Here is a 26,013-nt window from a genome sequence, read left to right on the forward strand (position 1 = left end):
TGTGAGTGCATTTGTAATGCCAAAATCTTTGTAATAAAACTGAAATTAACAAAAATGACGTGGAGCATTTCTTAAGCTATCTCCTTGGGAGAGGGTTAGTAATTGTATCGTGAGGCTGCATTTGAGATCAGGGGCCCCCATTGTGCCAGGAGCTACACAGACACTCACCAAGATTGGGGATCCCGTTGCACCAGGCTCTGGACAGACCCCGATTGAGATCAGGGCCCTATTGGGCCAGATGCTGCACAAACCCCAACTGAGCCCAGAGCCCCCATGGTGCTGAGCATTGCACAGACCCTGAGATCAGGGCCCCTATTGTGCCAGGTATCCCCATATCCTGTGAGCCTGAGCAAGGATTTCCTGGGTCTCTGCTACAGGGCATGGCATAGTGGTGACCAAGACCTCCTGGCTCTTCCCTCATCTTAGCAGCGCTGCTGCCCCCTGCAGGGTGAAACCAGATGTGTTCTGCTGTACATCAGCCCCCATGTCAGCAGCACCAAGGGCAGGGTGCCCTAGTGGCAGGTTAGTGAACTAGGGCCCCCGCTCTCTGCACACAGATTGGATGGGGGATTGCTAACCCGTGGCTGTGGTGATACAGCTACCTCTGGAGTGGAGCACAGGAACTGTTTATATCGGGATTCCCTCATCTGGCACTGAGATGTAGCTGCTCCTGGGATGAGGTGGGGGGGCTGATTATACAGGGATCCCTCGCCTGGTGCTGAAATGCGACTGCCCCTAGGGTGGGGTGTGGGAGCTCTTTCTATAGAGACTCATCGCATAGCACCCAGATGCAGCTGCCTCTGGGGTAGAGTGCAGGAGCTGTACAACTGGCCTAGTGGATGTGGGAAAAACAGTAGACCTGCTATATCTGAATGTTAGTAAAGAGTTAATCCCCACTGACATTCCCATAAGCAAACTAGGGCAATACGGTCTAGATGAGATTCCTATCAGACAGGTGAACAACTGGTTGAAAGAGCATACTCAAAGGGTAATTCTTGATGGTTTACAGTCAGACTGCGAGGCCATATCAAGTCAGAGCCCTCAGGGGTCTGTCTTGGGTTTAGTACTGTTCAAAATTGTAATGAATGACTTGGCTGGTGACGTGGAGAGTATGCTGATAAAAGTTGCTGGGAGGGGCTGCCAGCACTGCAAGGACAAGATTAGAATTAGAATGATCTTGAGAAGTTGGAGAATTGGTCTGAAATCAACAAGAGGAAATTCAGCAAAGGCAAGTACAAAGAATGGCACGTAGGCAGGAAAAGCAAAGGCACAGATACACCATGGGACTCACCGGCTAGGCAGCGGTACTACGGAAGAGGATCAGGGGGTGATAGTGGATCACAAATTAAATACGAGCCAACAACATGAAGCTGTTTTGGAAAAGGCAAATCTTTTTCTGGGATGTTGTCACCAGCTGACTGGCCCCTTTAAGAGGTAATGGGTCCAGATCCACCTGGGACTCATTCAGCCCTCCTCCCCAGTGCAGATACCTGGCAGATAGGTTGTGTGGTTAAAATCAGTCCAGGCCCGTATTTATTACCAAGTGATTGTTTGGTAATACTCCTCCTAGTGGAAATGGCCACACAAGAAGAAATGAAGAATTAAGCTCTCATCATCTCCTAGATGCTCGGTTATTGGTAGCCTCTAACGGGAAAAAGAAAATTAGCCCAGTCACAGAGAACATAAGAACGGCCATACTGGGTCAGACCAAAGGTCCATCTAGTCCAGTATCCTGTCTTCTGACAGCAGCCAGTGCCAGGTGCCCCAGAGGGAATGAACAGAACAGGTAATCATCAAGTTATCCATCCCCTGTCACCCATTCCCAGATTCTGGCAAACAGAGGCTAGGGACACCATCCCTGCCCATCCTGGCTAATAGCCATTGATAGACCTATTTTCCATGAACTTATCTAGTTCTTTTTTGAATCCTGTTATAGTCTTGGCCTTCACAACATCCTCTGGCAAGGAGTTCCACAGGTTGACTGTGCATTGTGTGAAGAAATACTTCCTTTTGTTTGTTTTAAACCTGCTGTCTATTCATTTCACTTGGTGACCCCTAGTTCTTGTGTTATGAGCAGTAGTAAACAACACTTCCTTATCTACTTTCTCTACACCAGTCATGATTTTATAGACCTCAATCATATCTCCCCTTAGCAGTCTCTTTTCCAAGCTGAAAAGTCCCAGTCTTATTAATCTCTCTTCATACAGAAGCTGTTCCATACCCCTAATAATTTTTGTTGCCCTTTTCTGAACCTTTTCCAATTCCAGAGGAATTATTAAGAACATAAGAATGGCCACGCTGGGTCAGACCGATGATCCAGCTAGCCCAGTAGTTCTCAACCAGGAGTACGTAGAGTTCTTCCAGGGGGTACATCAACACATCTAGCTATTTGCCTAGTTTTACAACAGGCTACATAAAAAAGTACTAGCAGTACAAACTAAAATTTCATACAGATAATGACTTGTTTATACTGCTCTATATACCAGTATTTCTCAAACTGGGGTCCACTGACCCCTGGGGGTCTGCAAGGGTACTCCAAGGGGTCTGCTGGCTAAACTGATCAACTCCTCCCCCTTCGTCCCAGTGCCTCCTGCACACCAGGGAACAGCTGTTCAGCGGCATGTAGGAGGTGCTGGGAGGGAGGGGGAGGAGGCGGAAAGAGGCGGGGAAGAGGCAGGGCAGGGGTGGAGTGGGGGTGGGAAGAGGTGGGGCAGGAGTGGGGTCTTGGGGGAAGGGGTAGAGTGTGGGGGGGTGGGGCTGGGGAGGCGGCTTGTGGGGTCCATGAAAAATTTTAAATCAAAATGTGGGGCCTCAGGTTGTAAAGTTTGAGAACTGCTGCTATCTACTATACGCTGAAATGTAAGTACAATATTTATATTCCAATGGATTAATTTTATAATTATATGGTAAAAATGAGATAGTCAGCTGCTTTTCAGTCATAGTGTGCTGTGACACTTGTCTGATTTTGTAAGCAAGTAGTTTTAAAATGAGGCAAAACTTAGGGGTACGCAAGGCAAATCAGATTCCAGAAAGGCGTACAATAGCCTGGAAAGGTTGAGAGCCACTGCTCTAGTTCACTATCCTGTCTTCCGACAGTGGCTGGTGCCAGATGCGTCAGAGAGAATGACCAGAACAGGGCAATTATCAAGCAATCCAGCCCCCATCCCAGTTTCTGGCAGTTGGAGATTTAGGGACACCTGGAATAAGGGGGGCTGCACCACTGACCATCTTGGTTAACAGCCATTGATGGACCTGTCCTCCAGGAACTTATCTAAAAAATATGGGAGATTGAGTTTAGGGGGAAATTAATACACTAATTACGTACCCAGCAAAATAGACAGAGAACGGATAGATATTTGCTTACTTTTTACTCAATACTCAGACAAAGTCACCTGCAAAAAAACCTCAGCATGCTTGTCCAAATGTTGTGACTATTAACATTTGATAGACATGCCTGGTCAGTTAAATAGGTGCGTATAGAGATTTCACTCCGTTTATCGCTAGAAGGGACATATTCCAGGTGTTGTAGCAAAGCGCACTCTGTAATATGGTAACACGCTGTTAAACAGAAAGATTTGATGACTACAACCCTGTACAAAAGCTAGCTGTTGTAATGATTGTTGGGTTTCTGAAATTTACATGGCAAGGATTTGTAAGCTTGTTAAAACTTCCTACCTAAATACACAAATAGTTTTAAAAAGTCAGTGCAGGCCTGGAGATAAAAAAGAAGAGTCACTAGAGAGCCCAGGGGCTGTGTATGGGTGCAGAAACAGACAGCTGGAAAGAGATGTCCCTAGGAGATAGCTGCTTGCTTGTTACCTCTCCCAGCCCTGCAGGAAAGGACAGGATTAAAAGGGGCTGTGCAGAGAGTTTGATTGAAGGCTACAGCTGACCTGAATGATCAGTCAGACCCCAAGGAGGGCTGTGGAAGCCCAGAAACAAGGCTGGGACCTGAGGGCTTAAGGACTAATTTGACATGCTGTAAGAAACGAGACCCCTCACAAGGGAACCCCTGTTTAAACACTCCAGCTGGAGAGTGGCTTCTAACAAGAGGTGGATGAGGTGGGATGGGGGCAATAGAGGGCAGTGCCTCCGCAAGGCTGTGTTGTGCCACATGGGTGTGTGTTCGGGGATGTTGCCCCATCACTGATGTATTAACAGAAGTGTTGTATGTAGGACACGGGCGGTAACTGCCCCACTCTGCCGGGCACTGGGGAGGTCTCAGCTGGAGAGCTGTGTCCAGTTCTGGGTGCTGCACAGCAGGAAAGATGTGAACAAATTGGAGAGAGCCCAGAGGAGAGCAACAGAAACAATGAGAGGTTTAGAAAACCCGGCCCGTGAGGCAAGTTTTTAAAAATTGGGCCCGTTTAGTCTTGAGAAAAGACAACGGAAGGGGGACCAGATAAAGGGGTTCACCTATGCTAAGGGCTGTTATAAAGAGGATGGTGATCAGTTGTTCTCTGTGACCACCAGGATGGGACAAGTAATCAGCTTAGTTTGCAGAAAGGGAAATTGAGATTTGACATTCAGGAAAACTTGCTAACCCCAAGGCTAGTTAAGCCCCGGAACAGGTCCCCCAGGGAGGTTGTGGCATCCCCATCACTGGAGGTTTTTAAGACCTGGTTGGACAAACATCTATCAGGGACCTCCCTGGAGCCCGCTGCAGTGCAGGGGGCTGGACTAGCTGACCTCTCATGGTCTCTTCCAGCCCTACATTGCGAAGAGTGTGCTGGGTGCTGAGTGAACCAGGGGCCCCATGGGCCCAGCACAGAGACACAGGGAGAGACAGTCCTGGCCTCAAAGAGCTCACAGTCCGGACAGACAAAAGCGGAGGGGGAAACTGAGGCACCGAGAGGGGAAGGAAATTACCTGAGGTCACCAATCAGGGTGAGTGGTGGAGCAGGGCAGAGACCCCCTTTCCCAGAGTCCCAGCAGGAGCCGCTGGGATCCAGGGGGAGCAGTGTGTGACTGGGGACGGGGCGCTCAGGGCAGCTACAGTGGGAAGCGGTTTGCAGGGGAGTGGGATGTGACTGGAGAAGGAGGGGTCGAGGGGGTAGGGGGGTTGTGATTGGAGAATGCAGCCTGGCCCCGCCCCCCGTCAAAATTTCCATGTTTTGGCGGGAACGGGAAGTACCAAGAACAACAACAAGTGGAGGTGAGTGAGCGCCTGGCACTGCCCGCCTCCCGGGAACAGGGCCTCTCTGTGCACCACAGGGGGGTGCCCGGAGCCCCGCCGCAATCCGGGCATGGGGGGCAGCGCCCCAGAGCAGGGACCCCCCCTGCGATCCGGGCACGGGGTGGCGGCAGCGCCCCAGAGCGGGGACCTCCCTGCGATCCGGGCACGGGGTGGGGGCAGCGCCCCAGAGCGGGGACCCCCCTGCGATCCGGGCACGGGGTGACGGCAGCGCCCCAGAGCGGGGACCCCCCTGCGATCCGGGCACGGGGTGACGGCAGCGCCCCAGAGCGGGGACCCCCCTGCGATCCGGGCACGGGGTGGCGGCAGCGCCCCAGAGCGGGGACCCCCCTGCGATCCGGGCACGGGGTGGCGGCAGCGCCCCAGAGCGGGGACCCCCCTGCGATCCGGGCACGGGGTGGCGGCAGCGCCCCAGAGCGGGGACCCCCCAGCGATCCGGGCACGGGGTGGCGGCAGCGCCCCAGAGCGGGGACCCCCCTGCGATCCGGGCACGGGGTGGCGGCAGCGCCCCAGAGCGGGGACCCCCCTGCGATCCGGGCACGGGGTGGCGGCAGCGCCCCAGAGCGGGGACCCCCCTGCGATCCGGGCACGGGGTGGCGGCAGCGCCCCAGAGCGGGGACCCCCCTGCGATCCAGACACGGGGTGGCGGCAGCGCCCCAGAGCGGGGACCTCCCTGCGATTCGGGCACGGGGTGGGGGCAGCGCCCCAGAGCGGGGACCCCCCAGCGATCCGGGCACGGGGTGGGGGCAGCGCCCCAGAGCAGGGACCTCACCGCCCCCGATCCGAGGACCATGTCGCTAAACCCGATTTCCTTCCACTTCAGCTCCCTCTCCCCTAAGCCCAGGTGAGTCGGGACGGGCTGTGTCAGATTTACCAGGCGGGGGGGTGCTACCGCGGGCAGCGTCACCCTTTGGAACGCGCCTTCCCGGGGCGGGGGCGATCCCAGGGGGCGGGGCTAGCCCAGGCTAAAACTGCTCCGCTCCCCGGCGCTGCGTGTTCCGTGGGGTGTCAGTGACCCCCGCCCCGGCCAGGGCCCAGCCAATCCCCGGCCGGCGGGAAGGGCCGCTGGGGTCCGGACCCTTCTCTAGGGGACCCCGGGGGCGGGGCGAGGCGGCAAGTGGATGCGGGGCTGGGCTGGGCTGGGCTGTTTCCGGCGCACACCAGCCGCCGCACGGAGACTGGGCTGCGCTAGCTGGGGCCATGGAGCCGCAGCCCGGCTGATTGCTTCCCTCTCCCACCCCCCATGCTGGGGGGTCCGGCCGGCCGGCTCCGCGGGGCCGCTGGCGGGGCTGGGGCGAAGGGAACAAACCGGTCCCGACCCCTCTGGCCGCCCGGTACCAGGTCGCTGCCCCCTGCAGCGTAGCGGTTCCGTTTTCACACGTGGTCGCACTGGGCAGCGCTGCGGCGCAGCCGGAAGACACGTTCCCCGTGTGACCTCGGGGGCTTTGTAAGGGGGCAGGACTCTCCCCTTTGCCCTTGAGGGAGTGCAGAGGCATTTCAGCCGGAGATAGAGGGTAATGGCTGTGCTGGGGGTCACTGGCTTGGGGGGGGGTCTGCATTGTCGGGGTGCCTCAGAGGGGTGGTAAAGGGGGCAGTTGGAGTGTGCTGTTGGGACTTCGGGGGTGTCTGCAGTGGGGGGTGGCTGGATTGTCGGGGAGGTTCGGTTCCCCTCCTGTGGGGAGGTTTGGGGGGCAATGAGGGGTGTCATAGCAGTGTACAGAGTGAATATGGGGGGTGTTGGTGTGTGGCTACAGAGTGTGTGCATGATGGTATGGGGGGGTGACTTGGGAGAGTGTGGTGGGGGGAAGTTCTGGTATTTTTCTTCCTGGTTAGTCTCAATCAATGTCATTGTTCGAAAACAGGGCACCATGTGGGTGCTAGATGCACCTCTGTGCCAGGACAGCTGCAGCCACACAAGGGGTACATCACTTTAACAATTTGCAGCATCAAAGTAATACAAACCCTATGAGTGAAAGCGTCCAGCCCTCCTGGGTGTCTGCATTATGTTACAGGCTTTAACTTCATGACGGTATGCTATTTTCCTCCACAGGACCCTGCTTCATTCAGTGCTCAGGTGACCTCTGGCCAGTCAAACAAGCGGCTCTTCAATATTTTGTTTCCTCCTCACTGTTCGATGGGTGCCCAGGCCTTCTTCCTGGGTACACCACCCAGCCCCTGCCCTGAATAGAGAATTGCTGATTTCCTCCTGGGCTTTTCTATGGCGTGCAGAAATAGAGTATCTGAGAGCTTGTCCAATATTGATGAATTTATCTTCTCAACACTTCTATAAGCGAGAGGCGGGTATTACCCCCATGTTACAGGTGAGGCACTGAGCGATTAGGGTCAAGTGTATCCACTAATTTTGGGTACCCACTGAGTCAGCTACAATCTGTTTCTTCAGTGCCATTAGCATTACATAGAACAACATGTGTTCAAACCTCAGCTCCCACTGATTTCAATTGCAGCGGTGAGTTCTCAGCGCTTCTGCAGATCAGACCCTAAGCTCTCAAGTCAGACACCCAGAAAATGAGGAACACACAATTAGCAATCACTAAAGTCTGGGTGAAGTGACTTGCCCGGCAGCCCGCAGGAACTCGGTGGCAGAGGCAGGGGCAGACTCCAGTGCTCCACAGCAGCATTCACCTACTTGAATAATGAGCCCCTCCTTCCTCTCCCTGCAGTCCCCTGCCTCCTCCACTGCTCACCTGCCAGCTGCTACAACAAAGGAGGCAGGGTCCCACGAACAACAGCCTCCTTCACCACACACCTCTAATTCATCCCCAGAGCAGGTCCGGCCTGTGTGCTGAATGCAGCAGGGGCTTGTGTGGAAAAACAGACTGTGGTTAAAGACTATCAGATCCAATACGCACAAGGGGCTGAATTGAGGCTGCACGGGCAACCTTAATTCTGGAACTTCCTAGTGCTTGACCTTCCAACCTTGCTAATGTTCTTTTCACGCCATTTTTTTTGTGTAATTGACTAGGTTTTAAAAAAAATGCCAATTCTATCATTTGGCATCTTATTGACACCCACATGGGTCATCAGCAGGGAGTCCCTGCCGCTTGAGCTTATTGAGTAATTGATAGCTGTTCTCTTCTATGTGGCCCGGGGGGAGGGGGGATACTTTGCCAGTGTATTTCACAGCTGTCTCACCATTCCTCAGCTGTCAGCAGACCCTGGATTCTCAGGTTCTATTCCAAGCTCTAGGGAGGAGTGTGATCCTGGCTCTTGCCCCTTTTCCTCAAGCTTGACCCCTTCTGTCCCCTCCCCTCCAATCTGTCCCACTCCCATTCGCCTCACCTAGTCAGTCCCAATCTCCACTCCGCAGACCTCTGATCCTCCAGCTCCTTGTCCCAGTCTACTCCTTTCATTCCCCCTGATCTGGATCTTGTCCCCTCTGTATTTGAATTGGGTGATTTACTCCTCCGCTCTGCCTGGGTGCCAGTAAGGGGCCCACTGACCGCCCAAGAGAGAGAGGCTCTCAGTTCCAGTGCCTGGAAAAGGTCTGGTTTTGCCCCATAGACCTGAGCTGGAGGGAGAATGCTCAAGCCCTCTGTGAGGATGGAGCATGCCCAGTGAGGATGGATTCTTAGAAATGTTAGTTAAGCTCTAAGGAGGCTCTACTGAGCACATGTGAACTGCAATATTTTCAAATTTGGGTAGATGGATTTTCGAGGGGATTGCAAAAGGCACAGCCCTGGCAGACAGCCCACTCTGCCAAATAAAGTCCCTGCTGCAAAGCATGGGGATGCTAGAGCCAAAGTAAAGGTCTCCAAAATATGTGTATATATAGTTAACATGGGCAAAACCATACATTGTTCCCTAACCTCATTCTTGAAGATGGCGGAGCTGTTTTGGCTGAAATTTTCCCAAAATATTTGGCCTGATGACATGAGTGTGAAATTTCAGCCTGTCTGGTTAAAGTCTAGCAAAGTTTTAAGCACTTAACAATAGCGTCCTATAATGGGAAGTGTCAGGCTCCCAACCCTGCCTAGGGAATTCTCTGGTTCGGTCTGATGTCTTAATTTGACCATTGGCTGAGCAGTCCCGAAGAGATTTTGGTAAATTTCAAAGTGCAGACAAGTCTCCTGTTAAAACCCTCAGTTTAGATTGTGCAGGCTGGAGTGATGTTTTGTTTTAGCTTGTCAGAGGGGAACCTAGAGGCACCCCCAACTGACTGACAACTGCGAAAGCAGCTTGTAGCCTCATCCCCACCACAGACACAACCTGAATCAAGGCTGGGACACGTCCTTCGGGCTTGAGATGCCTCAGGCAAAGGCAGGGCCCTCAGGCTAGGGAAGGGACTTGTGGCTGTTTGCCAGCGGTATGCTCTGCCGATTCCCAGCAGGTAATGGGAGCTCTGTATAGAATAAAGCCTGGGCCAGGTCTGCTGCCAGCGCTGGGAGGCACTGACAGTCACTCCCCCCTCGCCATTGACTCAAAATATGCCTGCTCCACGCTGAGATGCGGTGGAGAATCTCACAAGCAGGCCTGGTGCTAGGGGCGCTGCGCTGGCCTCCCCCCCTCACAGTCACTGCTGGCCCAATGCCCCTAGTTGGTACTAGGGGGCGCTGTCCTACAGAGAACAGGGCAGGGTCTCTGTAGGGGGCATTCTCCCCTAGGTGTCACTGCTGGATGCAGTGCCCCCGAGCATTGCTGGGGGTGCAGTGCCGCAGGAGTGCATGGGGGCTTGGTAGGGGGTGTTCTCCCATCACAGTGTGTGCTGGTCTCGATGCCCCAGTGCGGAGCTGGGGGGTGCTGTGCTGCAGGGTGCTCAGTAGGGGGCACTCAGGAGCCAGAACTCCTGGGTGTTATGCCCAGCTTGAGGAGCAGAGTGAGGTCTAGTGAGTTAGGGGCAGGAGCCTGGGTTCTATCCCAGCTCTGGGAGGGGACAGGGGCTGGGACAGGAGTCCATGTTCCTGGGGCCTATCCTAGCTTTGGAAGGAAACGTGGGTACCCAAGGGCTGTTTTTTCTGTTCCTGGGGTTAGCTGGCCTCTGTCTTCACCTGCCTTCCACAGCGGAGCTGGGAGCCTCCCTGTGAGGCCCCTGTATGAGCAGGTTTCTCCTTAAGCCCATCCCCCCTCCATGGGTTGTGTTTTTCTATCCCCCAGGGCTCCTTGGTGGGTTGAGGGCTGCTCCCTCCCTGTTATTAAGAGTTTTTTGTTCTAGGTGCTGCAGGGAACCAGCCAGGGCTGTCCACTGCCCCCTCCCTCCCCACAAGGCCCGGAGACATCCCCCGCAGTACCCAGATGGCTCGACAGGACATGCCCAAGGACCAGTGAGTGGCAGCTCCCCTTTGCCAACAACAGACCCTGGGCACCCTCCGTGTGGGGGTGGAGCTCTGCCTGGGCAGGGGACGTACTCTGGGACCACCATCCCCCAGGGGCTGTGTCCTGTGGGGCTCAGGTGGGGAGGGGTGAGAGAAGCTGGGAGTCAGGATACCTGGGTTCTGTGCCAGACTCATGTGTGGGCTGGGGAGGGAAAGGGGCTGCCCCATGGACACCCTGGGAGTAAAGGAGCAGGGTGGGAGATAAGTGGCCACCCTGCCCACTCGGTAAAACCTTGGTCAAACCAAGGCACTCGTGCTCCCTGAACCCGCCCATAATGGGGGCAGGAGGAGGGGTCGAGCCGCGGACCATGCCTAACACCACCACCCTGACCCATCCCCGCAGGCCCTCAGGGAGGGGACCCCCATTAGCTATGCAGTCAGTGCTCCCTGGAGCTAATGAGAAATGACTGCAGAGCAAGGGGAGTGGGGTTAGTGGTTCAAGCAGATGGGGGCTGGGAGCCAGGACTCCGGGGTTCTATCCCCAGTTCTGGGAGGGGAGTGGGGTATGGTGGGTTAGAGCGGGCAGGTGGAGGAGGGGAGAGCTGGCAGCCAGGGGACTCTGGGTTCTATCCCTGGCTCGGACGTAAGGCAGTGTGCAGTCCCCACCCCATCCCACTCTGGGGGCAGCTTGGGGGAGGAGTGGGTGGAGAATTGCAGATCTCTGAGTTGGGAAAGAGATTTACCTGTCCAGGTGTGAGCAGCAGAGCCAGGAAAGAGGGTGGTGGCAGGCGGGGAGGGTGCCTGGCTTGGTAGCCTGGATTGGAGCAGGGAGGTCCATGAGGATTCTAGTCCCTGCACCCCACATAGCTGGGTCCTAAATGGAAACCATCCCCAATCGGGGCCCCATCTGAGGCAAGTTTGCTGGGCTCAGCCCAGTCCCTCAGGAGGGAGCCCCAGCTGGCTGACCGGGGACTGAACGTGCCACCAAGACTGAGTCCCTCTCTGTGCCCACAGAAGGGAAATGCCCCAGATGCCAGTCCCCCACCAGCCTGGGGCGGGGTCAGAGCCAGTGCCCCCTAGAGGGGGAAGGCCTTGTTCCCATGGTGATGGTGTCTCTTCCCCCAGGTTTCATGCTGTAGGAATCATCATCTTCATCCTGGGTCTGGGCACCCTCCTGCCCTGGAACTTCTTCATCACGGCCATCCCGGTACCGACCCTGAGTGCCATGGAGCTCTGGGGGGATGGGAGGGGCTGAGGGGGCTGGTGTAGGCAAGGGGCAGGTACAGTGCTGCGGGGAGGAGGAGGGGAAGTGGGGTGCTGGGCTAAGGGAGGGGGAGCATTGGGGGGACAGGTGTGCAGCCCTGCATGTGGGGGTCTTTGCCGGGGCTTAGGGGAGGGTGGCTCAGTGTGGGAGGTGCCCCTGGGGCTGTGTGGGCAGCAGGGCTGCAGCCCCATCTCACCTCGTCTCTACCCCACAGTATTTCCAGGCCCGGCTAATTGTGGGGACCAGCTTGTCCGTGGGCCTGGGTGGAAACAGCTCTTGGGGGAACAGCTCTGGGACGCAGCCAGCCCCAGCCCGGGATGACTTTGACTTCAACAACTGGCTCACGCTGCTCTCCCAGCTTCCGCTGCTTCTCTTCACCCTGCTCAACTCCTTCCTCTACCAATGGTGAGAGACCTTGGTCCTGCCAGGGCTTCTCAGTCCTGATCCCAGCCCCCTGCGATCCCAGCCCGGGGCTCGTCCCTACCCCCCAGCTCTGCCGGGGCATCTCAGTCCTGACCCCAGCCCGGGGTTCCCCCTCCTCCCAGCTCTGCCAGTGCCTCTCAGTCCTGACTCCAGCCCCTTGCGATCCCAGCCTCAGGCTCCCCCACTCACCCCTAGCTCTGACCCGCAGCCCCCTGCAGTTCCAGGGGCTTCTAATCCTGACAACCTCAGCACCGGGATGGGTGGGGTCCCTTTATAAACAGCACCAGTGCCCCATCCCCACCGCAGGGGCTAGCAGGGAAGCCAGAGGGTCCCTCTCCCTCCCACACACCCCTGTGGTCTCATTGAGCTGGCCCCCCTGCAGTCGGGGCTGATGGGGCAACAAGGCACCAGCGGCCCAACATTGAGTCAGCCCCGGAGTGATGGGTGAGACCCCTGGGGCTCTGACCTGCTCCCCCTCCCCCCGCAGCATCCCGGACAAGGTGCGGGTCCTCGGCAGCATGAGTGGCATCCTCCTCCTCTTCATCCTCACGGCCGTGCTGGTCAGGGTGGAAATGCCCCCCCACAGCTTCTTCTCCATCACCATAGGCTCTGTGTGGTTCATTAACTGTGAGTGGAGGCGGGGAATGGGACACAGGGGCTTTCCCCTCTCCGGAGCCCCAAGGCTGAGGGGCTGGTTGGCTTGGGAGGGTGGGGAGCGGGTCTGCAAAGCTTCTCCTTCCATTGTGCCCCTATGGGGCCAAATACAGTGACTCTCAGCCCACTGAGTGCAGGGGAATTGGAGCCAAAAGGGAGCTGGGGGGGTCCGTGATGGGGTTGTGCACCCACGTGGGAGATGCGACTGATGATGGTGTGGGGGAGGGGGCAGCGAGGGCATGGTGTATTTTTTGTGTGTGGGGGGAAGCTAAGGGTTAACTCCCAGGGGATTGGCAGGGAGGGGGTTGGGCTCAGTATTCCCGCCTCCTCCTCCCATGGCACTGGGGGTCCCCGGGGCCGTGGGGGCAGTTCTGACCCACTGTGTCTCTACCTAGCCTTCTGCGCCGTCCTGCAAGGCAGCCTGTTCGGGCAGCTGGGCACCCTGCCCCAGGGCTACAGCACATGCTTCCTGAGCGGCCAGGGCATGGCCGGGACCTTCGCCGCCAGTGCCATGCTGCTTTCCATGGCTAGTGAGTATGACGGGGATCCGCCTCGCCACCCGCAGCCCCTCTCCTGCTCCCCAACTGAGCCCCAGCCCTAGCACTGAGTGTGAGGGGAGAGCGCCCCCTACTGAGTCCTCCCTCCCTGCAGCACAGCGCCCCCTAGTGCTGCACTGGGACATTGGGCTCAGCGCTCCATCGTGCTGTCTGCGCGCTCTTGCTCCAGGTGCTGTGCTGGCTGTTTCAGGTGGTGTGGATGCGCAGACGTCTGCCCTGAGCTACTTCATCACCCCCTGTGTCGGGACCCTGATCTCCATTGTCTGCTATCTGATGCTGCCCCGTATGGTGAGATGCTCTACTGCCAGGGCGGGGAATGTGGCATAGGGACTTTCCCCTCTGGGGGGCGCTGGCTCCAAGCCGGCTGGGGATGCAAGCAGTGGGTGTGGGTGTGCCAGGCCCCAGAGGGTTGGGGACTTATAAAAGCAGTGTCCCAGCAGTGTCCCTAGCTGGCTGGACCCATGTGGGGGAGGTTAGGGCTTTGGGATGGGGCTGTTGGGGGAGTGGGGGGCAGTGTGTAACAGCCGGGGGGTTGTGTATTAGCAATGGGGGGATTGTAGGGACATGGGTGTGGTGCCCTGGGGTCAGATGTGTGCCCCTTACACAGACCTGCTCCTGTCCTGTCGCCCCCTGCAGGCTTTCTTCCGTCACTACATGGAGCGGAGTTGGCAGCGTGACCCACGCAATGAGTTGGAGACCAAGGCTGGGCTGCTGGGCCCTGGTACGCTAGGCCCTGGGGAGCTATAGGGCCCTTTGCAGCAGGGGGACACCTCGCTGCCCGCAGCTTGGGAGAGGGCTCATTGGGGGGCAGGGTGCGAGTGGGCAGATGAGGCCGCTCACACCCACGTGCTGTGCTCACCCGCCTTGCCCCGGCTCCTCATGTGCCCACGTGCTGTGCTCACCCGCCTTGCCCCGGCTCCTCATGTGCCCACGTTCTGTGCTGACACCTTGCACACAGACCCTGTTGCACGCCGTATGGGGTGTCACACCCCCTGGTACACCCAGGCACTTTATCATACGCCCTCGCGCTGCAAAGGGTGGTGTCCAAACCCCTCGCTATGCCCAGGCTAGCTGAAGACCTCTGGGATCTCTGTACACTGCCTCTCTTCCCTGTGTCCCCAGAGGAACAGAGTGGGGACCAGTTGGAGAGGCCTGGGGAGGAGCCGCAGGGCCCGGAGAAGCCAATGGTGGGAATGGTTAACGGGTCGTTCAGGACATTGGAAGAGATCAGCGTGGAGAGCTCCGGGAAGGGAGCCTTCGCCCTGCACAATGGGACTGCCGCCAATTCCCAGAACAGGGGGCCGGGACCAGAGAGACCGTCGGTGTTCGGTGTGCTCCGAAAGGTAAGGGGGATTGGGGGAAGAGTCCCTGTGGTACCCTATAAACAGCCCCAATGCCCCATCCCAGAGGTAGCTGCATCTCAGTGCCAGGCAAGGGATCCCTGGGTAAACCGCCCCTGCCTTACCCCCTGCAGGCAGCTGCGTCTCATTGAGGGGTTCTGGAGCTATTGGGGGTGGGGCCCAGCTGGCTCTGACTGTCTTCCCACCCCCCCGCAGATCTGGCTGCTGGCACTCTGCATTGTCATGGTTTTCACTGTCACCCTGTCCGTGTTCCCTGCCATCACTGCTACCGTCACCAGCACCTCGGAGAGCAGGCAGTGGAGTGAGTATAGGGAGTGGGGTCTCACGGTCAGAACATGGGGGGCTGGGAGCCAGCACTCCTGGCGTGAATCCCTGGCTCTGGGTGGTGCTGTGATTTGATGCCCCAGGGCTGGGCTGGAGCAGGCGCTCCCTAGAGATGAAAGCCTCATGTCCTGTTCCCCAACTCTTCCCCCCTTCACGCAGGTGAGTTCTTCACCCCTGTCTGCTGCTTCTTGTTGTTCAACGTGATGGACTGGATGGGCCGCAGCGTCACCTCATGCTGCCTCTGGGTGAGTGGGGGGACACCCAGCCCCTGGCCAAGCTCTGCACTCATTGGCGGGGGGGGGGGGGGGGGGAATCGGCAGCCTCCATCGGCGGTGAACCTTTGGGGCAAAGGGAGGGCTTAATGGAGTGGGTGACGTTGGGGGGGCACAATCCTGCACTGGGTCTGCATGGGGGAGATTAGCCCATGATTGCCAGGTTTCCCTCCCACTCTGACTCCCCCCCCCCCCCCCCCCTTGCTGCTCTCCAGCCAGAGAAGAGGCTATGGCTACTCCCCCTGCTGGTGGGCCTGCGCTTCCTGTTTGTGCCTCTGCTGATGCTGTGCCAGGCCGAGCCCCGCACCCGCCTGCCCGTGCTCTTCCACCAGGATGCCTGGTTCATCCTCTTCATGCTGCCTTTCTCCCTCTCCAATGGCTACTTCGTCTCGCTCACCATGTGCCTCGCCCCCAAGTGAGTGCTGCCCAGGGTCGGGGCTCAGTAGGGGGCGCTCTCCCAGCGCAGTCAGTGCTGAGCGCAATGCCCCAGTGTGCTGCGAGGGAGCGCTTTTCTGAACTGCAGGAAACAGGGTGGGGAAGGTTTCTAGGGGGTGCTCTCTCCTCGCAGTCGGTGCTGAGCCCAATGCCCCAGTGTTGTTTAGAGGGGTGCTGTGCTGCACTGCAGGGGGAGGTCTGTAGGGGGCGCTCTCCCAGCGCGGTCAGAGTGGCATCTCAGCTCAAGGAGAGGGATCCTGATGTAAACAGCTCTCACAGCCCACCCGAGAAGTGGCTGCGTCTCAGTGCTGGGTTTCTCTGCATGTTGGGGAGTGGTGTGTGGTTCTCAGCTGTGTCCTCTCTCGCCCCATAGGCAGGTGCTGCCGCAGGAGAGCGAGCTGGCTGGAGCCATCATGACCTTCTTCCTGGCACTAGGGCTGTCGTGTGGGGCGGGGCTCTCCTTCCTCCTCAAGGCCCTGCTATGAGCCCTCAGATCCATCCCCTCATCTTTCTGCAGCATCCACCATCACCAGCGGCTCGTCTGAGTGCACCCCATCAAACTGGGGGGCTTGGAATAGGAGGGACAGGGGGGCTTTGCATAGGAGGGGGGCTGGTACCTCTTGACTTCCCCCTTTCCTTCCATGGGCATCATCTCAGCCTGGTGGGTGTAAAGATTAGTATCCTGTCTCCCCCCCCATCCCCCCAAGTCTCCTGTTGCAAGGCAGATACCCCATCAGGGGTTGCCCCCCACCACCATTCCATAGGAATTCCAGCAAAGGGAATGTCTATAGAATGGTGTGGAGGGGGAGGAAAGGGTTAATGTAAAGAGATATCTGGGTTTTTAATGTATTTATTTGTGGGGCTCCTGGGCTGATTTTGGCTGGCTCCTGAGCCCAAGTTGGGGGCCTGAGCCCATGAGGTGTCATGGGTTACACAAAGGGACACCATTGCATACCACTTTGCCTGGAGATTCAGTTAGAGCCCAGGACTCCTGGGTTCTGTCTCCAACTCCTGCCCCTTCACCCTGGGGTTGAGGAAGGAGAGGACCCCAAGGGTTGCTGGGGCTTTGCATCTGCTGCAGAAATGCACATCCAAGCCAGACTGCTGGCTGGGCTCTAAAGGGTTAAATATCCCCTCTCTCCTGACCCCCATAAGGGTCTTGGCTCCTGACTGGCAAATGCCTTTAGAGGGAATATTGCCTAATGGGTAGGACAGGAGATGGGAGCAAGGACACCTGGGTTCTGTCCCCAGCTCTGGGAGGCACATGCTGGCCAGTTGATTGTAAACTCTTTGGAGCAAGGTCTTGTCTGGGCTCTAAAGTGCCTACTATGCTTTAGGTCAGTGGTTCTCAAACTTCCGTCCTGGTCACCTCTTTCACACAGCAAGCTTCTGAGTGCGAACCCCCCTTAGAAATTAAAAACACTTTTTTGTGTATTTAACACTATTATAAATACTAGAGGTTTGGGGGTGGAGGTTGAGAGCTCATGACCCCCCATGTAATAACCTCACGACGACCTCCAGTTTGAGAACCCCCCTGCCTTACGTGCTAGATAAATAATAGTAGAGTAGGTGTGGCTGAGACCCAGGACTCTTGGGTTCTACTCTGGGCTCAGGGAGGGGCTGAGAGCTGGTCACATCAGGGGAAACCGACATACAGAGTAATCTGCGTTTGTAAAGCACTTTGGAGTCCCTTAGTGGAAGGTGCTGAAGGACAATAATCTCATGGCCTGGATAAGGGACTTCCCTCCCAACCCCTGCTGGTCCCAGTTCTTCAGCCTGCCAGCCAGGTCTCCATGAGCACCCCAGGACTGGCACATCCCCTCCTGGCAGCGCCCTGGGGCACTGCCTGCTGCAGCGTCCAAAGAAGGGAAAGAAACCTCTTTTGTTGTTATCTTTCTGGTGCATAAAGGTTTAATTTCTCCACTGGAACCTCTGCCCCTTTGTGTCTTCCCCCAGATTCTTCTCTGCACCTTTAGGACTTTATGGTAGTTAGATTCGCCCCCTTTTGGATCCGAACCTTGGACCTCCCGAGCCAAAGGAGTGATTCCTCTAGCAGGCATCAGTAGCCATGGCCCAGCTGCTAGCAGGCAGCTTTGTGCTACTGGAAGAGCTCAAGGGTGGCTCATGGGCAGGTCTGGTGACTCAGCAGACCTGGGTTTGGTTCCCTGCTGTGCCCTGTATTCCCTGCATGTCCCTTAGCCTCTGTGCCTCAATTTCCCCATCTGTACAATGGAGATATTAGCACTGCCCTGCCCTCCCTGGGGCACGAGGGTATATTCAGTTCATTTTGTGATGTGCCCAGATACCATGGTGGCAGGTGCAATAGAAATCCCTGTGAGAGAGAAGGATATGGCGGCATTTTTCCCCTTTGGCTTTATTGTGTGTGTGTGGGGCTGGGGTGGCTGTTTTACTGTATTTCATAGGCTGCTTTTTGCTCTTTTTAATAAGTTTGATTTTTTTTTTTCGATAAAAGTGATGAGGTTTTTTTAAAAGGCTTTGTCTTGGCCTCTGTGGGTTAACTCCCCATTTACCGCTGAGAGCAATTGTGGGGTGGTGGAACTGGGAAACCAAGGCTAAGCGGGCAGGTATTCTGTAGGCTCACAGTCCCCATCCCATAGCAATGTGGGGCTGGGTGTGGATATGTGCCATCCTGTGCACTGCTTTGCTGGTTTTGCCTAAACTACTGCAGGGGACAGGGTGTGTGTGTGTGTGTAAAAATCTCCCCCTTCTCCCAGTACCACTGCTGCCCCCACCCCCTACGCTAGGTAGGAGCAGGTAGCTGAGCCATGCAGATCTAGGACTGTTCCATGTGAGTTATTTACATTATACGTACCTGCCATCTAGTGGAAGGGTTAGCTAGCCCTCAAGGTAATCCCTCCTACCAGGAGTCCCATAAACCAGATCCTAAGGAGCAGTTCTGTCTCTAGTCAGCTCCAGTCAGAGACCTCAGCCCAGTCACCCACATGGTTCCCTAGACCCACAGCCCTGACACTGCCTAATCAAATTATACTTGTGGGCTTCGGCTGACCCCCTGCAGGTGTCAGGAAGGGAATTTTTTTTCCCTGACGCATAATTCCCCCCTGCCCCCTTCCTCTGAAGCATCAGAGATCAGCCACAATTGGAGACAAGATGCTGGACAGGCTCTGCCAGTGGTTGAAGATGGTTTGGAGAATCAATTTTATAGATGCCTGGCTGGTGTCTTGGGCTTGGTTTATGCTAAGGGCTGGTCTCCATTAGAAAATTAGATGGACGTCACCCCGGGGTGTGCAAAATCATTAGAGAGAGAGAGAGAGACTTAAAAAGCTTTATCGGTTCATCTTACCAAAAAGGAGAGGTGACTGGATTACAGTCTCTGTATACGTTTCTGGGGACAAAAGGCCAAGTACTCACCGGCTCTTTGACCTAACAGAGCTCTGGGGGCCGCATTTATAAAAAAGCTGTTGAAAAATTGGAGAGGTTGCAGAAAGAGCCAAACAAATGAATGGGAAAAATGCTGTAGCAAGAGACAAAGGAGCTCAGTCCATTTAGCTTCTCAAAGAGAAGATGAGGAGGTGGCTTGATCTAGGTGTCTAAGTACCTTCATGGGGAGAAGACACTGAATACTGACAGGCTCTTTAAGCTAGCGGAGTAAGGCAAAACAAGAACCAAGAGGTGACAACTGAAGCCAGACGAGTTCCAAGGAGAAATAAGGCACCCGTTTTTAACAGAACAGGTGATTAACCAGCAGCACAAACTGCCAAGGGAAGTGGTGGATTCTCCATCTCTTGGGGTCTTCAAATCCAGCCTGGCTGCCTTGGGGGAAGATGCTGTAATCAAACCCAAGTGACCGGGCTCAGTGCAGGGGTACCAGTGGCAGTCTCTGGCCTGGACCATACAGCAGTTCAGACTAGATGATCTGCTATTACCAGCAGGAGAGTGGGGTGGGAGGAGGTATTGTTTCATGGTCTCTGTGTATATAATGTCTTCTGCCGTTTCCACAGTATGCATCCGATGAAGTGAGCTGTAGCTCACGAAAGCTCATGCTCAAATAAATTGGTTAGTCTCTAAGGTGCCACAAGTCCTCCTTTTCTTTTTGCGAATACAGACTAACACGGCTGCTACTCTGAAACCAGTCCCCCTTCAGCCACTGATTGTCTGGGTGTGTTCCTCCCCAGCTCTCTGCCTCAGTTTCCACATCTTTCAAGGGGGAGGACACAGCAAGGCCCCACTTATGCCCGAATGAGGACCATCTATCCCATCCAGAGGTCTCCCATTCGGCCCCTCCGGTGAGTGACAGATCCCCTGCCCTCTGCCTTCGTCTAGGCAGGGGTTGTTGGCTGCCCTACCTGCACCCCACGGATAGCTCGCTTTCATAGTCCTAGGGCAGTGTATTGGGGAGTCTAATACAATTCCCAGCCGCCCGCCCAATAGACCCCCGCACCCATTCGATCTACTGTGGGCTATCCGGGTTCCAGTGTGTCATTTCACCCACCCCAAATGCACCTGTTGGGGCCCCTGATACTGAGGGGGGAATTTTATTGCACACCCCTCCCCGCCAGCTTTAACCCCAGGGGCTGAGAGGAGACTTTATTGCATGAATGGAGGAAGAATGAGACAAGTTGAACAGCAGACGCAGCTCTCATACCCGTAAGGCGGCGAACATCCCCCACCCTCTTTCTTCCAGAATCAGTCCAGAAAATAATGCACGTTGAACCTTCTTCCCAAAAAGAGAGCGACGAGGGTGGGATTCGAACCCACGCGTGCAGAGCACAATGGATTAGCAGTCCATCGCCTTAACCACTCGGCCACCTCGTCTCCCACGTTGGGCTTCTCTTGCCATCCCAGCCATACCCCTGAGACTGTGTGAGCGGGGCCAAGAGCGCGCGGGACGCGGAGGGTCTGTGTGCAGAGGGGTTGATTCCCCCTGCGCTGCCTTTTGCACACATCCCCTTGCCCGGACATCCTCCCCCTCCCTGTCCGCCCCTTGCCCCGTCTGAGCCCGGCCCGGATGCAGCCGGAGGCGCGCGAGCCAGTCCCGTGCAATGGTCAGAAACCCCCCCCCCTCCCCCGACACTCCCCCGGCGCCCCCTGTCCCCGGCGGGCGGGGCGCGGTGGCGAGCCGGCCTGCAGTGGCTCCTCCCTAGGGTAGGTGGCGCGCTGCCGCAGCGACGGGCGCCTCCATTCCCGGCCCCCGGCTGGCTGCATGGAAGGGCCGGGAGCTGCAGCTGCCTGCGCCGGTCCCCCCTGGCGAGCATGGGCGCGGCGCGCCGGGCCTGAGCGGGGATGCAGGGCCCCGCCAGATGCTCCTTCTTCAAGGCGCTGCTGTGGGCGCTGGCGCTGGCGGCCCTGCTGCAGCTGCTCTACCTGTCCCTGCTCTCGGGGCTCCACGGCCGCCAGCAGCGCTCCCGCTACTCGGAGCTGTTCGGGGGGCGCCGGGGCGAGGCGCCCGGCCGGCCCAGCGAGCAGCAGAAGGGGCAGCTGAAGCGCGCCCTGGCCAGCGGCGGGCGGCTGGATGCCAGCGGGCAGTACCGGATCTACACGGACATGCTGGGGCCCCCGGAGCGGGCGGGGCGGGCGCCCGACCTGGTGCTCGCCACCCACACCAGCCTGAGCAACCTGCACCAGCTGCAGGAGCTGGTGGGGCGCTGGCAGGGCCCGGTCTCCGTGGCGCTTTTTGCGCCGGGCCCCGCCGAGGTGCGGCTGGCCACGCTGATGCTCTACGCCCTGGGGGCGCTGTGCGGGCCAGTGCGGCAGCTGGTGAGGGCCCACCTGGTGTGCCACTCGGGGGACCTGGCCGCCTTCCCCGAGCTAGAGGACCGGGCGGAGTTTGCCCGGCTCAAGGCCTGTGGGGATGTCTTCGCCAAGCTGGCCCGGGCCGGGGCGGGCCGGCGTAACTATGCCCTGGGCGCCAACGCCTCATACCCCAACAACCTGCTGCGCAATGTGGCGCGGGGGGCGGCCACGGGGCACTACACGCTCGTGCTGGACGTGGACATGCTGCCCAGCGAGGGGTTGCGTGAGGCCTTCCTGGCGCTAGCTGCAACCTTGGGTGCTGAGGGGCCACCCGGCGTCTTCGTGGTGCCCGCCTTTGAGATCCGGCACACCCGGCGCCTCCCAGGTGCCAAGGCCGAGCTGCTGCAGCTGTATCAGGTGGGGGAGATCCGGCCGTTCTACGAGGAGCTCTGCCCACGCTGCCAGGCCCCGACCAACTACTCACGCTGGCTGAATCTGCCTCCAGGCAGTTCCCTGAACATTGCCTACACCGTGGAGTGGAGGGACCCCTGGGAGCCCTTCTACATCAGTGCCAACTCTGTGCCACCCTATGATGAAAGATTCAAGCAGTATGGGTTCAACCGCATCAGCCAGGTACCTGCTTCACCGGGCATGGGGAGGCATTTGTGCCATGGGAGCCAGCCCCAGATATACACCCAGCCACCCCAAGAGATGGAGCAGGGTGTCCTTGACCTGTGGGTGAAACAAGTCTGGGAAGTCTCAGCCAGGTGCTCTCCTGATCACTAGGCACTTCAGGTTATGCTCACTGAGCCTCATAGAGGGCACCCGAACACAGGGCTGCTGCAAGGATCTTTTGAGCCCTAGGCAAAACTTCCACCTTGCACACCCCCCCACCCCCGACAACCTCCAAAAACTAGTAAACTTAGCATTATAAACAGCCTGTCAGAACGGGGTAACGGCTGTTGTAATGTTTCTTTTTTACCTTTAAGGTGTTTCAATTGTTTGCCATTGCCTCTGGTGGTGTCCCATTCAAAGTCTTACTATTGTGCAAAGCTAAACAATTGAGCCTTGCCAGCCACGTTAGACAGGGTGACAAATCCCCCTTGCCCCAAAGGGCCATTATCTCCTGGTGACTAATTTCTACTCCAAGTCTGTAAAGCAGACTTTTAAGGTAAATACATTATTCCTTCAATATTACCCATGCACACATCTCACAAAGATTCTCACTCTTGACAAGTTACCAGCTTTGTGTAGATCCCTTCCACGTTCCTCTTTGTGGGTAAGTGCCCTGTAAGACACATGTGGGGTGCAGTGAGTTTGTCAGGCCTGCGGTGACAGCTGTTTGTGAAGATCACGGGGCCCTTTGCCAAGGGGTGCTGGTGTCACAGTGAGCTTGGGGTGGCTGACAGTATGGGGCAGGGCACTGAAGCTGGTGGGGCAGGTAACGCTCACTGGGCTGGGGGGCAGGCGGTACCGGGATGGGGCAGGGGCAGGTATCTGTCAGTCTCCAGCGCTCAGGCCGCGCCAGGGCCAGCAGCCTCTTCACCTCAGAGTCTCGCCTGCTTGCCTGGGGGCCACTCCTCCTCTCAGGCCGCCCAGGAGGACGCGAGCGGGGGGCACTGCCGCAGAGGAGATGCAAGGGACTGGGCTCAGCTGGGGCTCCGCACCTGCTGGCCGAGACCAGCAGGAACCGGGTGCCACCTGGGGGGAGCCAGGCGGCCCGAGCCCAGGGCGCCTACGCTCCCTGCATGCCCCTGCTGCTGTGGAGGCTGCCACAGCCCTGGGCTCAGACCACCTGGCTCCCCCCGAGCGGCACCCGGTTCCTGCTGCTCTCGGCTGGCAGGTGCAGGGCCCCAGCCGAGCCCAGCCCCTTGCGCCTCCTCCGTGGCGAAGCCCCCCGCCCACGTCCTTCTGGGCGGCCGCGGCAGCAGTGGCTGGGGAGCCTGAGAGGAGGAGTGGCCGCCGGGCAAGCAGCGGAGACTCCAAGGTGAAGAGGCTGCTGGCCCTGGCACTGCCCGAGCGTTGGAGACTGACAGGTACCTGCCCCTAAGCAATAGTGTAAAAAAATATTTTGGGGTACCGCTTTTTGGTGCCCCCATATCTTGGCGCCCTAGGCAGCCGTGTAGTTCGCCTAGTGGTTACACCGGCCCTGCGCAAACATGACCCTGTGAGACACCTGGGCAAGGTGTAAGAAGTGAATATTTCCTTCCTGGCAAAGGGGCTTTGGCCCTGATCCAGCCCTAGGTCATGGGTATTTACTGGCTGGGGGGAGAAACAGCACAATGTAGGGGGCAATGTGCTGCAGGAAGCAGGGTGGGGGGTTCAGTAAGAGGTGCTTTCACCTTACAGTCAGTACTGTTCCCAATGCCAGGGCTGCACCGGGGTTGCTGTACACCCTGAAGTGCGATCTGTCCAGTGAGATGTAAAATGAGCCTTGGCCCCTTGTGCTTACTAACAACCATTTGTCCCTTTTCCTACAGTTTCCATCCAGTGGAGAATTTCCACTTCCTGTGCTGAACTGTAGTGCTCTGTGAAGCTGTGAAATAGCCCCCACATCCCACACTGTATCCGAGCTCTGGGTGAGGGATCCTTGTATAAAACAGCTCCAGTGCCTCACCCCCGAGGTGGCTGCATCTTAGTCCCAGGAGAATGATCCCAGTATAAATAGCCCCTGCACTCCACTCTAGAGGTGGCTGCTTTTCAGCCCTCAATGTAACAGATTTCAGAGTCTGGTGGGGATGGGGATTACCCTGGTCTCTCCTTCACAGCTCTCCTGTTCCCTTTCACAGGCATGTGAGCTCCATGTGGCCGGGTACAGTTTCTCAGTACTGAACAATGCTTTCCTGGTGCACAAGGGCTTCAAGGTGCCGAGCGAGTTCCATGCACAGAAGGATGCCGAGAATCAGCGCAATAAGGTGCTCTTCCGCCAGTTCAAGCAGGAGCTGAAGCTGAAGTACCCTAGCTCAATGCACCGCTGCTGATGGTCCTGCCATCTCTGGCACAGCTCCTCAGACCTGCCTTCCCCATGACCCTTCATCTGTAGCTTTGGTGTCATAGTGTTTTTAGGGGGCCCTGCCCAATCTGGGCCTACAACGCCCCCCCTTTCCATTGAGTCATTAACCCCCACATCGGACAGAGGTTTATAGCTAGGGGGGAATCTTTCCAGCTACATCACACTGGATCCTTCACCTGCCCCAACCTGTTGCTGGGGTCATGGATTCCTGTATCTCCTCCCCCAATATACTTCAGCATTCTCCTCCCCAATTTCCCATTGAACAGCAGGCTGTCAGAACAGAGGACCTCCCGCTCCGGCATGTGTGGGCAGAGGACAGCTGTTTCCTCCCTCAGCAGCTCCCTTGTTATGATTCTTTCCCTTCTTGAGCAGGGAGAAAGGGGCTGTTCTGGACTCAGCATCCCCCTCTCCCTTTCTGTAGGTGGCTGTGGGGTGGGAGCTAGTATAGGGATTAGAGAAGGGGGGTGGGGAGTCAGGACTTGTGGGATCTTTCCCTATCTCTGAATGGAGAGTAGGCCCTAGTGGTTAAAGAATGAGGGGCTGAAAGTCGGGACTCCTGGGTTCTGTTCCCAGTTTTGTCACTGATTCTATTTGCCCTCCACCAAGTCCCCTCCCCTTTCTGCAGCTCATCTTTCCCCTTTTTGTAAAATGGGAATTAACGCACTGACCTACCTCCTGAGGGCAGGGGGCATGAGGCTTAATTTATGAAGATGCTCAATGCTGCTTGGATGGGGCTGGCAGAGTGCTCTTACCCCACTGTAGGAAATGGCCTGGCATTCAATCCCCCTGAGTGCAAGCCTTAGAACAATAAAGTATGTGGAGGCCAGGGGCATCTCCTCATGGCTGTGTCCTGCTGTGGGTCCTTTCTGTGGTGCTGGGGGCCGTGGCTGGAACTTATCTATCCCACACAGGGCTTGGCTCACTAGATATGGTACTGGTGGGTGGTGCTGACTTCTTGGTGTGCCAAAGCAGGGACCCTCCTGCCAATGCACCCCATGCTGCTCAGGATGGAGAGAGGGGAGCAGAGAGCCACACAGCCCTGGCCTCTCTCCAGGCCCTTGGGTGACGGGGGCAGTCCCATGGGTGCCATGACAACATTGCAGTTGGGCACCATGGCAAGGGGCCAGAGGTCCTGTGCTAAGGCTGCACTGGGACTGGGTGCCAAGTGTTATGGCAACGCCGTGACTGGTGCTCTGGCGATGCTGCAATGGTGCTGCAGCAGATTGTGATGAGACTGTCCAGGAATCACCAGGTCCCCTGGTAATGTCATGACTTGGCACCATGGCAACAACCTGACTGGGTGCCATGGTGATGTGTCACAAGCAGGTGCCCGTAAGACTAGGTGCCATGGCAACACCAGTTCAGGGGATTCCCCTTAGCTCAACTTTGGGTGTATGTCGCTCACCTCACGCTAGGCTGTGGGCGTCCTGTTGCCATGGGAACATGCCCCATCCTCCACTATCCCATAAGGCCCGGCGCAGGGGGCAGCTGGGAACCATAGAGGCAACGGCGCTCTGGCTAACTGGTCTCCCTG

The 26,013-nt window shown here is 57.1% G+C and overlaps 2 protein-coding genes across 7 annotated transcripts; both read left to right on the top strand.

The window, feature by feature from the left end:
- Positions 1–5,118: 5,118 nt before the first annotated feature.
- SLC29A2 (solute carrier family 29 member 2) lies at positions 5,119–18,246 on the top strand. Of its 6 annotated transcripts, none has more exons than XM_084634019.1 (14): positions 5,119–5,155; positions 7,245–7,515; positions 10,365–10,473; positions 11,590–11,671; positions 11,943–12,133; positions 12,639–12,778; positions 13,201–13,335; positions 13,532–13,650; positions 13,999–14,083; positions 14,485–14,705; positions 14,919–15,024; positions 15,207–15,292; positions 15,535–15,734; positions 16,128–18,246. In XM_084634019.1, the coding sequence occupies exons 3-14, from the start codon at positions 10,445–10,447 to the stop codon at positions 16,237–16,239; spliced, it is 1,506 nt and encodes a 501-aa protein (XP_084490145.1). In that variant the 5' UTR covers positions 5,119–5,155; positions 7,245–7,515; positions 10,365–10,444; the 3' UTR covers positions 16,240–18,246. The 6 variants fall into 6 exon arrangements, with proteins under 6 accessions (XP_084490145.1, XP_084490148.1, XP_084490146.1 ...); XM_084634020.1 differs by lacking the exon at positions 5,119–5,155 and adding an exon at positions 6,017–6,038; XM_084634018.1 differs by lacking the exon at positions 5,119–5,155 and adding an exon at positions 6,335–6,708.
- A 2,653-nt stretch (positions 18,247–20,899) lies between these two features.
- B4GAT1 (beta-1,4-glucuronyltransferase 1) lies at positions 20,900–25,319 on the top strand. Its single transcript, XM_084634734.1, has 2 exons — positions 20,900–22,099; positions 24,256–25,319. The coding sequence occupies exons 1-2, from the start codon at positions 21,017–21,019 to the stop codon at positions 24,445–24,447; spliced, it is 1,275 nt and encodes a 424-aa protein (XP_084490860.1). The 5' UTR covers positions 20,900–21,016; the 3' UTR covers positions 24,448–25,319.
- The last annotated feature ends 694 nt before the right edge of the window (positions 25,320–26,013 follow it).

This window comes from Lepidochelys olivacea (genome assembly GCF_965140295.1).
Source record: "Lepidochelys olivacea isolate rLepOli2 genome assembly, chromosome: 7".
Classification (NCBI taxonomy): domain Eukaryota; kingdom Metazoa; phylum Chordata; order Testudines; family Cheloniidae; genus Lepidochelys; species Lepidochelys olivacea.